Below are 12625 nucleotides of genomic sequence, written 5' to 3' on the forward strand. Positions count from 1 at the left end.
ATTTCCCTGATATCGCATTGCCATCCCTCAAGGCAAGCAGCATCATTTTTATTTCTCGGTGAGGAAAGTGAGGCATAAAAAAGCCCAAGCACCTTGTCCAGGTCCCAGGGCTAGTGAGTGGGGAACGGGAACCTGAACCAGGCAGCCTGACTCCAAGGCTCAGGTTCAACCTTGCTGTTTCCCTGTACCTTCTAGGACCTGGCTATTCCTCTCCCCCTTACCCCGCCTCCCCCTCCCTTTGGAAGTGGAACCTCTTCTGCCTTAGCATTCAGGCTCTGACCGTTCCATTGGAGACTTTGGAGCTGGTCACTCCTGAGTCCTCACACTCATCCTTTTACATATAACAAGTAACATGAAAGGGATGAATGGGACTCAAGCCAGAACAGAAAGCAAAGAAGATAAAGGCTAAGCCAATATCAAATTATCACAGGCTTTTTTTTTTAAGTAATATCTCCCAAAGTTAAAACTGCCAAGCCAAGAAGCATTCACGTTTGCTTTTGAATTGCTTCAAAATATTTGGTGGAAGGAGTAATACTTCTACTGGGGGTATTTTAGAACTGTGACACATCAAACAAAACTGGTTTCCAACTCAAAGGAAAAAAGCATTGCTTTGCTTGCTCAAGCCCTTTTTCAAATCATAGTTTACCTAGAAATGGCGACAAGATTATATTTCATTTGGCCTGCGTGGTCGTTTAAAGGATTTTTAACAAGCCGCCAACATTTAAAAACCTGTTGATTTCACCTGTAGGGGCTTCCCTGGTGGCGCAGTGGTTGAGAGTCCGCCTGACGATGCAGGGGACACGGGTTCGTGCCCCGGTCCGGGAAGATCCCACATGCCGTGGAGCGGCTCGGCCCGTGAGCCATGGCCGCTGATCCTGCGCGTCCGGAGCCTGTGCTCCGCAACGAGAGAGGCCACAACAGTGAGAGGCCCGCGTACCGCTAAAAAAAAAAAAAAGTCTAGATTTCCACCTTTTTTGCCTAAGATCTAGCCACACTAAGTGCTTCCTGCCTTGTGGTAATGCAAACCCTAACAGATGGGTTATGTGATTTCTAGTTTGCTCCAGTTCCCACCACTCCACATTACCCCCTAAGTAATCCTCCCCACTCATTATCATACAGGCCAGGTCCCTGGAGGCACCTGTGTTGATGGGCTCTTCACAAAAAGCTCTGGGCAGACAAGTAATGGTGTTCCGACCCCTACAGCCTTACCAGCTCCAGGAAAGTACTTCTCATTTCCCTGCCAAGTCACTCCCGTATTACCACAGACTCCAGGGAGGCTCTGGGCACCTTCTCCCTGCCATGTACCACCCACCCCCAATGTCGCCACAACTTCAACTTACCTGCTACTCTGTGCCACTTCGCTCTCTCTTCAGGGGGGTCATAGACACCTCCCCATTGACGCTGTCGGTCCCACTAACTGACATTAAACTTCTCCGCTCCTTCTGATTTGACTTGTGTTCCACTTTCATAACTCTAAACCTGAGTGGGGGAAAGAGGAGATGTGACGGGTTTTGCTTTTCCACTGAACAAGAATCATGAATGAAGTAAAAATCATCCACCTGGAGGATCCCAAACAAACTCAGCCAAAAGTTAGGACAGCAATGAAAATCACCATATTCACATACACACATGACTATATATAAAATAGATAACCAACAAGAACCTACTATATAGCGCAGGGAACTATACTCAGTATTTTGTAACAACCTATAAGGGAAAAGAATCTGAGAAAGAATATATATATATGTATTAATATATACATATTATATTAATATATATATAGCTGAATCACTGTGCTGTACACCTGAAATTAACACGACATTGTAAATCAACTATACCTCAATAAAAACTTTTTTAAAAGGAAAAGAAGGGCTTCCCTGGTGGCGCAGTGCTTGAGAGTCCGCCTGCCGATGCAGGGGACATGGGTTCATGCCCGGGTCCGGGAAGATCCCACATGCCGCGGAGCGGCTGGGCCCGTGAGCCATGGCCGCTGGGCCTGTGCATCCGAGGCCACAACAGTGAGAGGCCCGCGTACCACAAAAAAAAAAAAAAGAAAAGAAAACCACCATATTCAACAGGAGGAACCGTCCTGCCAAAGCTCCCAGCCGATGTTCACTCAACACATCAGACTCTGCTGCACAGTTTACAGAGCATGGGAAATGCACTAAGAAACACGGGTACTCAAATATGAAACAGCCTCAGAGCTGTGGTTTCTAACAAGGACCTGGGCTTAAACATCAGCTGTTTTAACAACAGAAGGCTGTATAAAAGCCCGACAAGTTTGCAAATCTGATGTTCACTAGGGAACTGTCTTCTCAAATTTCACCCAGCAGAGGGTCTACCTCTCTAAACAGGGCCCCAGACACACGTTTATCAGCATCAGTCGGGTGGCAGAGTTTTTGTGTCTGCATGAGTTTTGTCTGGGTTTTTTTGTTTCTGTTTCTGAAGCAAATTTGGGTTTTCATTAAGGGTTAAGGAATTTAAGAAAGAGATTTTCCTTAAGAATTAAGAGAGAAGTTAAAGAAATGTACTCAGTTGGACTGCTTTTCTCGTCCATCACCATCAAAACCCGAAAATCTTTCACAGCAGTTTCTCTCTAGTCTTGGTCTTCATTTCCCTCAAAACCATCTAAAATAAATTCTCTTTGTTTGTCCAAAATGAGCTCACCCACCAGAAGGAGGAAGGAGACTCTGAAGCAGTGAACGGAGGATCAGGAAAAAAGTTGTCACCACAAACCTATTCGGTCAAACTTTAAGACTCTCTTTAAGCAACACTTGCTGAAAAGCAGCCTGTAATCACTCAGCAGTCATAGTATTTATTCTATCTCCAAGACGGAGAGTTGGATTGGGGGCGTTTAAAAAAGCCATGTTGAATCTGAGTTGAAAGTTTCAGCAGATTTTTTTTTAAAGCAAACAAAATACACTTTGTCCAAACAAGTTACAGGTTCTCACCGCATTCCACATTCATAAGTTCCCATGACTCTGCTCTGAATAAAACAGTGTGGTCATGAGTTGCACTGTTTTGTTATAAGTGGCAAAGAGCCAAGGAGTCTTCTCCTTGTTGCTTGTGCAACACATGATGAAACTCAATGGAATTCAAATAACAGTAATAATAATAGCCAACAATTCTTGAGTATATAATAAGCACAAAAACTGGTCTAAGACCTATACCTGAGTCACCTTATTTAGTCTTCACAGCAACCCGATAAGGTGAGTGCTACTGTCATCCCCATTTTATAGAGGGGAAAACTGGGGCACAGAGAGAAGTAACAGTTTGTAAGTAGTGGTGTCAGGAGTCAAATGAGGGCGATTCAGTGAGTCCAGGCTACTCTTCCCAGAGTTTGTCAGTAAGGAGAGAAGGATCATGTAGGCAACACTGTCAGCTTTTGCTCAGGGCTTCCCCAGTCTGCTGCCAGCAGGCATGCTCTCGACCATTACTCTCTACTGCCTTTGCACGTGCAGCATTAGCCCTGCAGTTCCTGCAGGAGGCTCAAAATCAACCAAAAATGCTCTGCATACAGTATCGTCAAATTGTTTATCACTTGAACTGCAAGATCTCCACATCACATATGGGTCACAGGTAAATGGAACTTTAGGACTGGGAAAGGAGGAGGTGAAGGAAAAGCGAGCAGTCCCAGGGGTCCACGTGGATCTTACACGGCAGAGGCTGGAGAGCAGTGGACCAGGCTCCATCTCTTCCCTTCTTCCTGGCCGACGTTACCTACCTCCCTGGCCATTAGGTGTGGCCAAGTGATTGAGTTCCAGACAGAGGAATGTGAGCAAGACTGAAATGTGCCACTTCAGGCCCATCTCCTGAAAAACCTCTTGTGAACAATGCTCTGCGTACTTTCTCCTGCTAGCAAATCCAGCAGAGGCACAAGATGGAAAGGACCCAGGGCTCTGGGGGCCTGCTTGAAGAGCCACCACTGATCTTGCGATTTCCACAAGTGAAATACAAATTTACATTCTCTAACAGTTGAGATTTGGGCTTTATCTATTAGAGCAAGTGTGATGGTTAATTTTATGAGTCAACTTGACCAGGCTAAGGACTGCCCAGAGAGTTGATAAAACATTGTTTCTGGGTGTGTCTGTGAGGACGTTTGCAGAAGAGATTAGCCTTTGAATTGGTAGATTGAGTAAAGATCACCCTCACCAATGAGAATGGGCATCATCCAATCCCTTGAGGGCCTGAACAGAACTAAAAGGCAAAGGGAGACTGAATTTGCTCTTTTTACTTGAGCTGACACATCCCTCTTCTTTTGCCATAAGACATGAGCATTCCTGGTTTCTAGGCCTTCAGACTGGGACCAGGACTAATACCACCGGCTCCCCTGGTTCTCAGGCCTTTGGACTTGGACTGAATTACCACCAGTTCTCCTGTCTTCTTGGCCTCCATAATCGTGTGAGTTAATTCCCATAATAAATCTCTTACATGTGTGTCTGTGTGTATATATATATCTTATTGAGTCTGCTTCTCTGTAGAACCCTAATACAGCAAGTAATTAATTTGTTACCTTAATTAATACAAGTCACACCTGATCTTGCAATAGCCACCTCTTAGAATTCTTCTGCTGTTGGAAAAATACAGGACTCAGACCAGAAAACATCAAAGAAGCCCAGAGATAGGACCTGAGCCAGGCTCAGGAGAACACACTCTACGTTTAACGGGTGTACAAATCCACACAGCGCAGCAACTGCGTTACACAAACCCAAAGCACCCCCAGGACTCACCTGCCCACAGAGAGGACAGTAACTTCTCCTTGGCGCCTTGAGCGGCCCTCTTTGGCCTTGTTGGTGGGTTTTATGAAGTGCCATCGCTTATGCCTACATCGATGACACACGTCCCGCTCGACAGCGCCACCCACTGTGTGCAGATGGTGGCCGCAGATGTGCTTCCCTGGGGTGCCACCTGGCGACAAGGGCCCGGGGCTCACAGGCGGGCTCCCAGGAGTGCTAGGGGTCGCCGGGCTAAGGTGGGAAAAAAAAAAAGGAAAAGGTCGAACTGATTATTAAAAGAAATACCAGCTAAGGCATTCTCTCCCCCTGCATTATAAGAAGCAGGTTTAAATCAAAAGAAAAAAAATGCCTCTTCCAATTATACAAATGGGCTTTGTGAACTGATCTCAGGCAGCAGGTACTCAGCTCTTATGACTAGACAATGACAGTTCGTTTTAAACAGTAACAATGTGATTTATCACTTCCCGTATGGAATTAACTGGCCGGAAATAAACCACTGCTTCTAATGATGATGCACTGTTTGTCGTTCAAGTATTAGGTCTCTTTCCAAATGGCTGATCTCCCTTTGCATGCAGTCTAATTTCAAGTAAACTAATTTCTCACACATACCCAAGTTCCTCCTAGATCTCTAAGATAAGAGATGCCTCGAATATATGTGCCCTGGAGGAGAGAAAAACTTAAATTCCAATCAAATTATCGGATGACTTAAGATAGAATATTTGATCCAATCTGACTATTGTGTCAAAGGAAGAAAGCTTTTAGGTCAAGACATCAAAAGTGATGCTCAAGACAGATGTTGATCATCGTAATGACAAAAATAGCTAACACTTAGCAGTCTACGCACTTGATATATATTAATTCCACTGATCTTTACAAAACCTTGAGGTAGGTATTATTAGTTTCCTCATTTTAGAAACTAGGACACTGAGCCTCAGAGCAGTTAAGTAACTTACCCAAGGTCACACAGCTAGTAAGCGACAGCTGAGATCCAAATCTAGAAAGACTAAATCTAGAAACCATGATCTTAACCATCATGCTACAGTGCTTCAGAAACAGGGGAGATCACTCTGATAACCTGGAAGAAACCCAGCCGTACCATCCAAAATATAAAAAGCAGAAGTATATATAGGTCAGATGCTGGCTGCTTTCAAAAGGCACGTGTCAAGGCTCTGGTCCACTAGGAAAGGAGGAAATAAGACAGGACAGGGCCAGCCCAACCAGGAATCAGTCCTCTGACCTGGTGTAGGTGGGGTGGGCAGGGCAGCACATAACAGCAGAGCCTGACTCCTGAGACTGGGCTGAGAGCCCAAAAGGCATACAGAAGTCTCATGACAGCATAAAGCCAGCCTTTACGCTGCTGGTAACCAGCCCACTTGCCCACTTCAAAAGTAGACAAAAAAATTTAACAACATTCATTCAACAAACGTTTATCTAGTACACGCTGCACACAAAACCCAATGACAGGGACTATAGGATGCCCTAAGATGACTGAGGCAAAGATTCGATGAGGTGACATGGTCCTAACACAAGGAGTCTGTGGTCAGGGCTGGAGTGTGGCGGAAACCACAGCTCGTATGTCTCTATAAACTACACCACCAGAGCTCCTTCCACTGGCCTTCTGGCACTAAGTCACCTCGCTAAAATGCAGATCTAACGTGGCCAGTTTGACAAACATGTACGAAATAGCTAAGATGCGCTGGGTGTACCACCCACAGAGTAAGCAGGAAAAGGTCCAAACTCCTTGCCATGTCACTCAAACCCAACTTGCCTTCCTGGCCTTTCTTGCTTCTGTCCATAGCATGAACTCGGGCCACCCCAGACTGAACCTTACCGGAGGCATCCCACACTTTCACTCTCCCGGGCCTTTTGTCCTGGACTTTCTCTGCCTACAAGCAGCCCCTGCTTCTTGCCTCCACTCCCCACTAGACTTCGTCCTCCATGGCAACGATCTGTGAAGGCCCGGCTCCAGCATCATGCCCAGCACACAGCAGGCACTCAATAAATGCTCCATGAAGCATGAAAACTTACATAGAAATACAGTTACCTATAATTAATTAGGAAGGACTATGATACTCAACCACCGTAACCTAAAACTGGTAATACAAGAACAGAACTTAGCAGGTGCCCCCAAACCAGCCTGGTTTTTCGTTTAATCATCATTGTTCATAGAGGTCTTTCGATGCCCGAGGTATTCGGTATTCCTCATAATATTCCAATTAAGTTGGTACAGTGGTTATCTCCAGTTTATAGATGATGGAACTTGAGCTCAGGGTGGTCGGTTAACTTGCCCGAGAAGAGGGGATCCAGAAGTGGTGGAGGTAAGACTCACCCAGGTCCCCAGCTCCAGGGCTACTCTTCCCTCTCGACACCGTTCTCTAATGCAGCCGTTCTCAGCCAGGGGCGACTTCGCCCCCAGGGTACATTGACAGTGTGTGGAGGCGTTGGTTCTGGGATGTCACACAGCAGGAGAAAGGGACAATGGCATCCAGTAAGTGGAGGCCAGGAATGCTGTTAAATGTCCTACAATGCACAGGACAGTTCCTCACAGCAAAGAATTCCCTGGCCCAAATGTCAATAGTGCCAAAGTACAGAAACCTGCTCTAGCGGACAACTGAAAACGAAAGCCCCATAAAGTCAGGGGAAAAGCACTCACCTTTCAGGATCACACAGGTTGTTATCTGCTACCATTGCCTTTAAAACATCAGCATTTGCTAAGGAAAAAAAAGAAGGTCAAGAATTAAAATGGGGGACATCCCTGGTTGCGCAGTGGTTAAGAATCCGCCTGCCAATGCAGGGGACATGGGTTCGAGCCCTGGTCTGGGAAGATCCCACATGCCACGGAGCAGCTAAGCCTGCGCGCCACGACTACTGAGCCTGCGCTCTAGAGCCCGTGCGCCACAACTACTGAGCCTGCGCTCTAGAGCCCGCAAGCCACAACTACTGAAGCCCGTGTGCCACAACTACTGAAGCTCGCATGCCTAGAGCCCGTGCCTCATAACAAGAGAAGCCACCGCAATGAGAAGCCCACGCACCACAACAAAGAGTAGCCTCTGCTCACCGCAACTAGAGAAAGCCCACTTGCAGCAACGAAGACCCAACACAGCCAAAAACTAATTAATTAACTAATTTTAAAAAAGAATTAAAATGGAATCGATCATATGAGTGATCATAGAATTATCATATCAGAAAAACTGTTTGGAAAACACCTAATTGATTTCCTTCAGCTCACAAATGAGGCCCTGGGGCCCTGGAGAAGGGAGGGTCTTTCCCAAGAAAAACCCAGATGTGGCACCATCTGCCAATACTTTTCACCACGCAGGAATTTAGGGAGAGTGACAGAGCATCTATGCAAAGGAAAGCAGATCTACCACAGAGCTTTGTTTCCTACACGTCATTAGCAATATAACATAGAAGCCATATCTTTCTCCCCTTCTCAAACCAAAAGGAAACTGAATTTAACTCACTTTGCTAAATATGTCATAAAACGTATGTCTCAAGAGACCTGTATTTTAATACCTTATACATGCTCAACGAATTAGCCCTAAATTCTGGATACCCATGTAGTATCAAGTCTATCCCACATAGAACCAGGGATGAGAAAGGATTAATTTTCTAGGTGGGCCATTCAGACCATACAAGACCTTAACTCTAGCCAGATAGCTTTAAATTTCAAATGTTGGTCACACCCATCAGTTAAATTAGACTTCTAATGTTAACTTTTTTTAAAAAAAATCCAAATTTGTAGGGGGTGCCTAGGCTGTCCACTAAAGCAAATTGAATCTAAGCTTCTTGGGTGCCTACCCCACCACCATGCACAGACACACATGTTCTTTTCGTCTTTTGTAGGGTGAAAAGTCTTAAGGATAAAAGACTGAAGTGAGTGGTCAAGTTTCTCTTGGGTATTTCCGGGCAAGGCCAGATGTGATGACCGACTCCTGACCCATTCCCATTGATTTTTAAAGCACTGTCCTCAGGACTAACCACACCAAATTCCCCAGAGACAATGAAACAATTTAAAAATCACTATTTATCATGTGAGCCAACACCAACATTATCATCTCAGATGAAATCCGAGAGGAGGAAAATTAACTCTATTTTCAACACTGCTGCTTTTAAGTGCTAATAGCTAAGGATGTATCCAGTGTTTCAACTTTTTTTCATTATTGCTCCACCCAGAGGCCTTTTTTTTTACATTTTTTTCCTAATCACCCTCCCATGAAACTATAATACTGCAGATATACACGTTTATGTAGTATACGCATATCTGTGTTTTACATATAAAATAGTAAGGGGGTTTTGCCCCCTACAATCTAATTTTCTCCCCTTCACAACCCTTGCAAATGTATGGGGTTTCTGAAGACATATTGATGGAGCATACCAGCCTTTTCAAAAAGAAATATTTTCTTTGCCTTTCATGACTATCTGTGAAGATGCACAAATGCATATCCAAACACAAGGTTTGATCTAAATAAGACTCTTATCGTTACAAAAACAGTGCTGAAATGGATCAGCAGTATCTTTTCCCACGTGACAAAAAAGGCACATTACCCTCTGTAAGACAAATTTAGGTACAGTCTCATCATTTTCCCTTTAACTAATTCTAAGAATTCAGGACAATAATTTTCTTTCAGATAAAGAGTTTAGGGAATACACAATAATTTGCCAGTTGAGATTTATATTCTGCCATCATTTACTAAACTTCAAAACTATAAACAGAAAAGAGGGAAAAATAACAATAAAAAAGGTATGAAAACAAAGATAACACTAATAGCATTCACTTATAAGAATGAACTTTTCAAAAACAGTTTAAATAGTCACCTGAGAAAATTAATTAATCAAAATGATGACCTCTGTTAGAAACATCAGATGATAAAATGCTGCCAGAGAGATTAGGAAAATATATTAAAATCATTACTAAAACTTGTTTTTATGGGCTTGTGTTGTTTCTCATGTATTCATGTATTCCTGTATCTTGCCCTTATTTCTTAGAAACAATAGTAAACAACCCCTTTGTTTGCTATGAGTGATGCTTTAAGCATAGACTCAAGTTTTGATCATTCATACCCATTGAGGGTGGGTGTGTGAGACCAACACACACATACACACGCACATACGTCCTTGTCTCTAGTCTACCCTGCAATCTATACCAGGGAGTAAATCTCAGTAAACTAACCCTTGGGAACATTTTTGGTTTCCTGTGATGAGAAAACTCTAACAGAACACCACCATGAGCACATAAACACATGCTTTAATTTGGCTGTAAAAGAGCAATAATCCAATTAAGTTCTAATGAATATATTTCTCCTCCTTGTGATTACTCATAACTCCAAAACGCCGCAAAAGATGGTTTCTCCTACAGTTGTCAACGTTCTATCCAACAATTCTTCCCTTCATGGGCATCCAAAGGATGGGAGGAGTCAATTACAGGGCAAGCAAATCCGGTCAAGAACAGGGGAAATTTTCCAGTGGGCAGTAATTTCCAGAAACTGCTTCCTCTCTTCTTTCCTGAATTTCTGCCTGATAATATGCATAGACCAGTCAAAATCAGACAAGAAAAATGCCTTGTCTTCTCTCCCACTATTACTCTCTTCAAAGTTTTCCCTTACATTCAAGGCAAGATCTTGGTATGTACCAGTCACTGGCTAAAAGCTTTACAGACCCCATCATGTTTGATTCTCCCCAAGAGTGGGCAGAGTTATCATCCCCATTTTAAAGATAGACACTGAGGCCTAAAGACTGTAACTGACTGGCCAGAGCCCCACAGCTAGAAACAGAGCTAGAAACAGACGTAGATTCAAACCCTGGTCTATCTGACTCTGGGGTGGGTGCTTTTCACCCCGACCTACTCCTTCAATGTCCAAGTAGTTTAACAGTTTAACAGTTCACAGGATGTCTGCATAACCATTATAGCAAGTTCCAGAGATCTACTCAGTAGTGATGGTAGTTTATGGAGGAATCCTTTTTGCCACCACACAAATTGAGCCCCAAGGTAAGAATGTCACCAAGGGATCCCTCTCTCTGCCTAGCGTGAATAACCATAACCAGGGCGCTTGGAGAGTAATCACAATACTCCGAATTGTTGCTGTTTTCAGACAGTGTCAGGGCCTGGCAGAGAAGCTCAGCTACGGAGTTGCAGGTACTTTCCAAACTTCCATACAGTGGAGTTGCAGGTACTTTCCAAACTTCCATACAGAGGCCACTGAATTGAAGACCCAAACGCTCTTCAATTCAGCTCTATTTAGAAAGGATTAGGAATTAGGGGGAAAATAATCAGTCTGCAGGCCAGCCAATAAATTCATCCTTCAAGAGATATTTATCTAAACAAGACTTGATTTGCAACATTCAAGACCTGATAGGTTTAAACCATAAACAAGAATGTCACCATGAGTACAGGTGAAATATTATCCCATTAGCCAAATTAAAAATGCAAAGCAGAAGACGGGTCATATATCATGACTGCAAATGTTTTAAAATATGTAAATGTAGGCAAAGAAAACATAAATAAACATGGAAAAATGGTAATGGCTTGTACTCAATTTTATTCCTTTTTTCTTCAATGTTTAAAGAAAAATTATGTTATAGTGTGCTGATAATTTTTTTTTAAATAGTTAAATTAACCTCAACAGGGAGGTCTTAATTGATATTAAGTTCAGAGTCTGTTAATGACAAAGAAAAGAAAAATACATTTTGTTCTATAGAGAATTTAAGTCTCAAAGGCAAACTAAAAAGCTAGGTTATCAACTGGTAAGAGACCCAAGTATGTATCTAATCCCCCAGCTGCTGTTTTGGCACAGGCTGGAAGCTAGAGAGGGCCACGGCTGGAAGAGGGGTGTCCAGTGAGATCAGATATCTCCTGGTGGCCAAGGAGAACCAAGGCCACACAAAGGATCAGAGCCCCCAGCCTTCCTCACAGGTCACTGGAGAAATCACAGGCAGACAGATGAAGGCCCTGACAGGGAAGAGGGTAAAGAATAAGAAAGACAGAAGGGAAAGAACAGGGGAGCAGAGGAGAAAGAATGAAATCAGTGCCTTGGTATTATTCCAACATACCTACTGGTAATCAAGGCAGCAGAAACCAAAAGGTTACTTTCTGAAAGGAAAAGGACATAATTAAAAAAGAAAAGAACAGCCCTATAGTCTGTGAGTGTGGAAGGTGAGGAAATTATATAGTCTGCTTGCTCCAAGGACCCAAAGGCTTCTCGTCTGCTGTAATTAGGAGAAGGGGCCCACTGCTGGCACCATCCTGCCACATGCTGGCTGTGTGACCTTGGGTAATTTTCTTACCCTCTGGGCCTCTGTTTCTTCATCTGCAAAATGGGGTGATAATAGGATCTACCTCATAAGGTAGTTTGGAGAATTTAATGAGTTAATGTTTAAGAGTTCTATAAAACACCCCAGCTGTATACGTTGTCTCTTTGAAAGGAGGAAGTTTATCATCCGTCTTTCCTGCTACCACGAAAGAGGCAGTGACAGCACGTGGGTAAGTATAGACTCTGACGTCAGATGCTAGAGTTCAAATCTCAGGTCTGCTACTTGCAGCAGGGTGACATTGGCAAGTTAGTTAAGTGCTGTGGGCCTCAGTTTCTCAACTGTAAATTGGGAACGAAGTATCTGAATCACAGGGTTCCCAGAAAGCCCCTAGAACGAGCCTGGCGCATAGCAAGCACTCAGTGTCTACTATGAAGTTATACACGAGAACTGCAGCCCCCGGCAAAGTTTTCACAGCTGACTTATTTCAACCAGTTCACCTGTCAGTAACCCCCTCATGCAGCACTCACTAACTCAGCAACCACTCCAGCTCTCAGAAGCCCAGGTCCCAAATGCCTCCAAGCTCCCCAAAGCCCTGAAGGCAGTTTCGAAAGCACAAGGTACAGGAGCAACCTTACCCT

At 43.9% G+C, this 12625-nt stretch overlaps 1 protein-coding gene across 2 annotated transcripts in view; it reads right to left on the bottom strand.

Annotated features, from left to right (window-relative positions):
• RELL1 (RELT like 1) overlaps nucleotides 1–12625 on the bottom strand; it is a 72996-nt gene that overhangs the window by 22787 nt on the left and 37584 nt on the right. For both annotated transcript variants that reach the window (XM_067735700.1, XM_067735699.1), the window contains exons 4-6: nucleotides 7390–7447; nucleotides 4731–4967; nucleotides 1341–1479 (exon numbers count right to left, since the gene is read on the bottom strand). In XM_067735700.1, coding sequence (XP_067591801.1) covers nucleotides 1344–1479; nucleotides 4731–4967; nucleotides 7390–7447 — 431 coding nt within the window. In that variant the 3' untranslated portion in view covers nucleotides 1341–1343. The remainder of the gene's footprint in view (nucleotides 1–1340; nucleotides 1480–4730; nucleotides 4968–7389; nucleotides 7448–12625) is intronic.

The sequence above is a fragment of the Pseudorca crassidens genome, chromosome 4, assembly GCF_039906515.1.
Source record: "Pseudorca crassidens isolate mPseCra1 chromosome 4, mPseCra1.hap1, whole genome shotgun sequence".
Lineage (NCBI taxonomy): Eukaryota > Metazoa > Chordata > Mammalia > Artiodactyla > Delphinidae > Pseudorca > Pseudorca crassidens.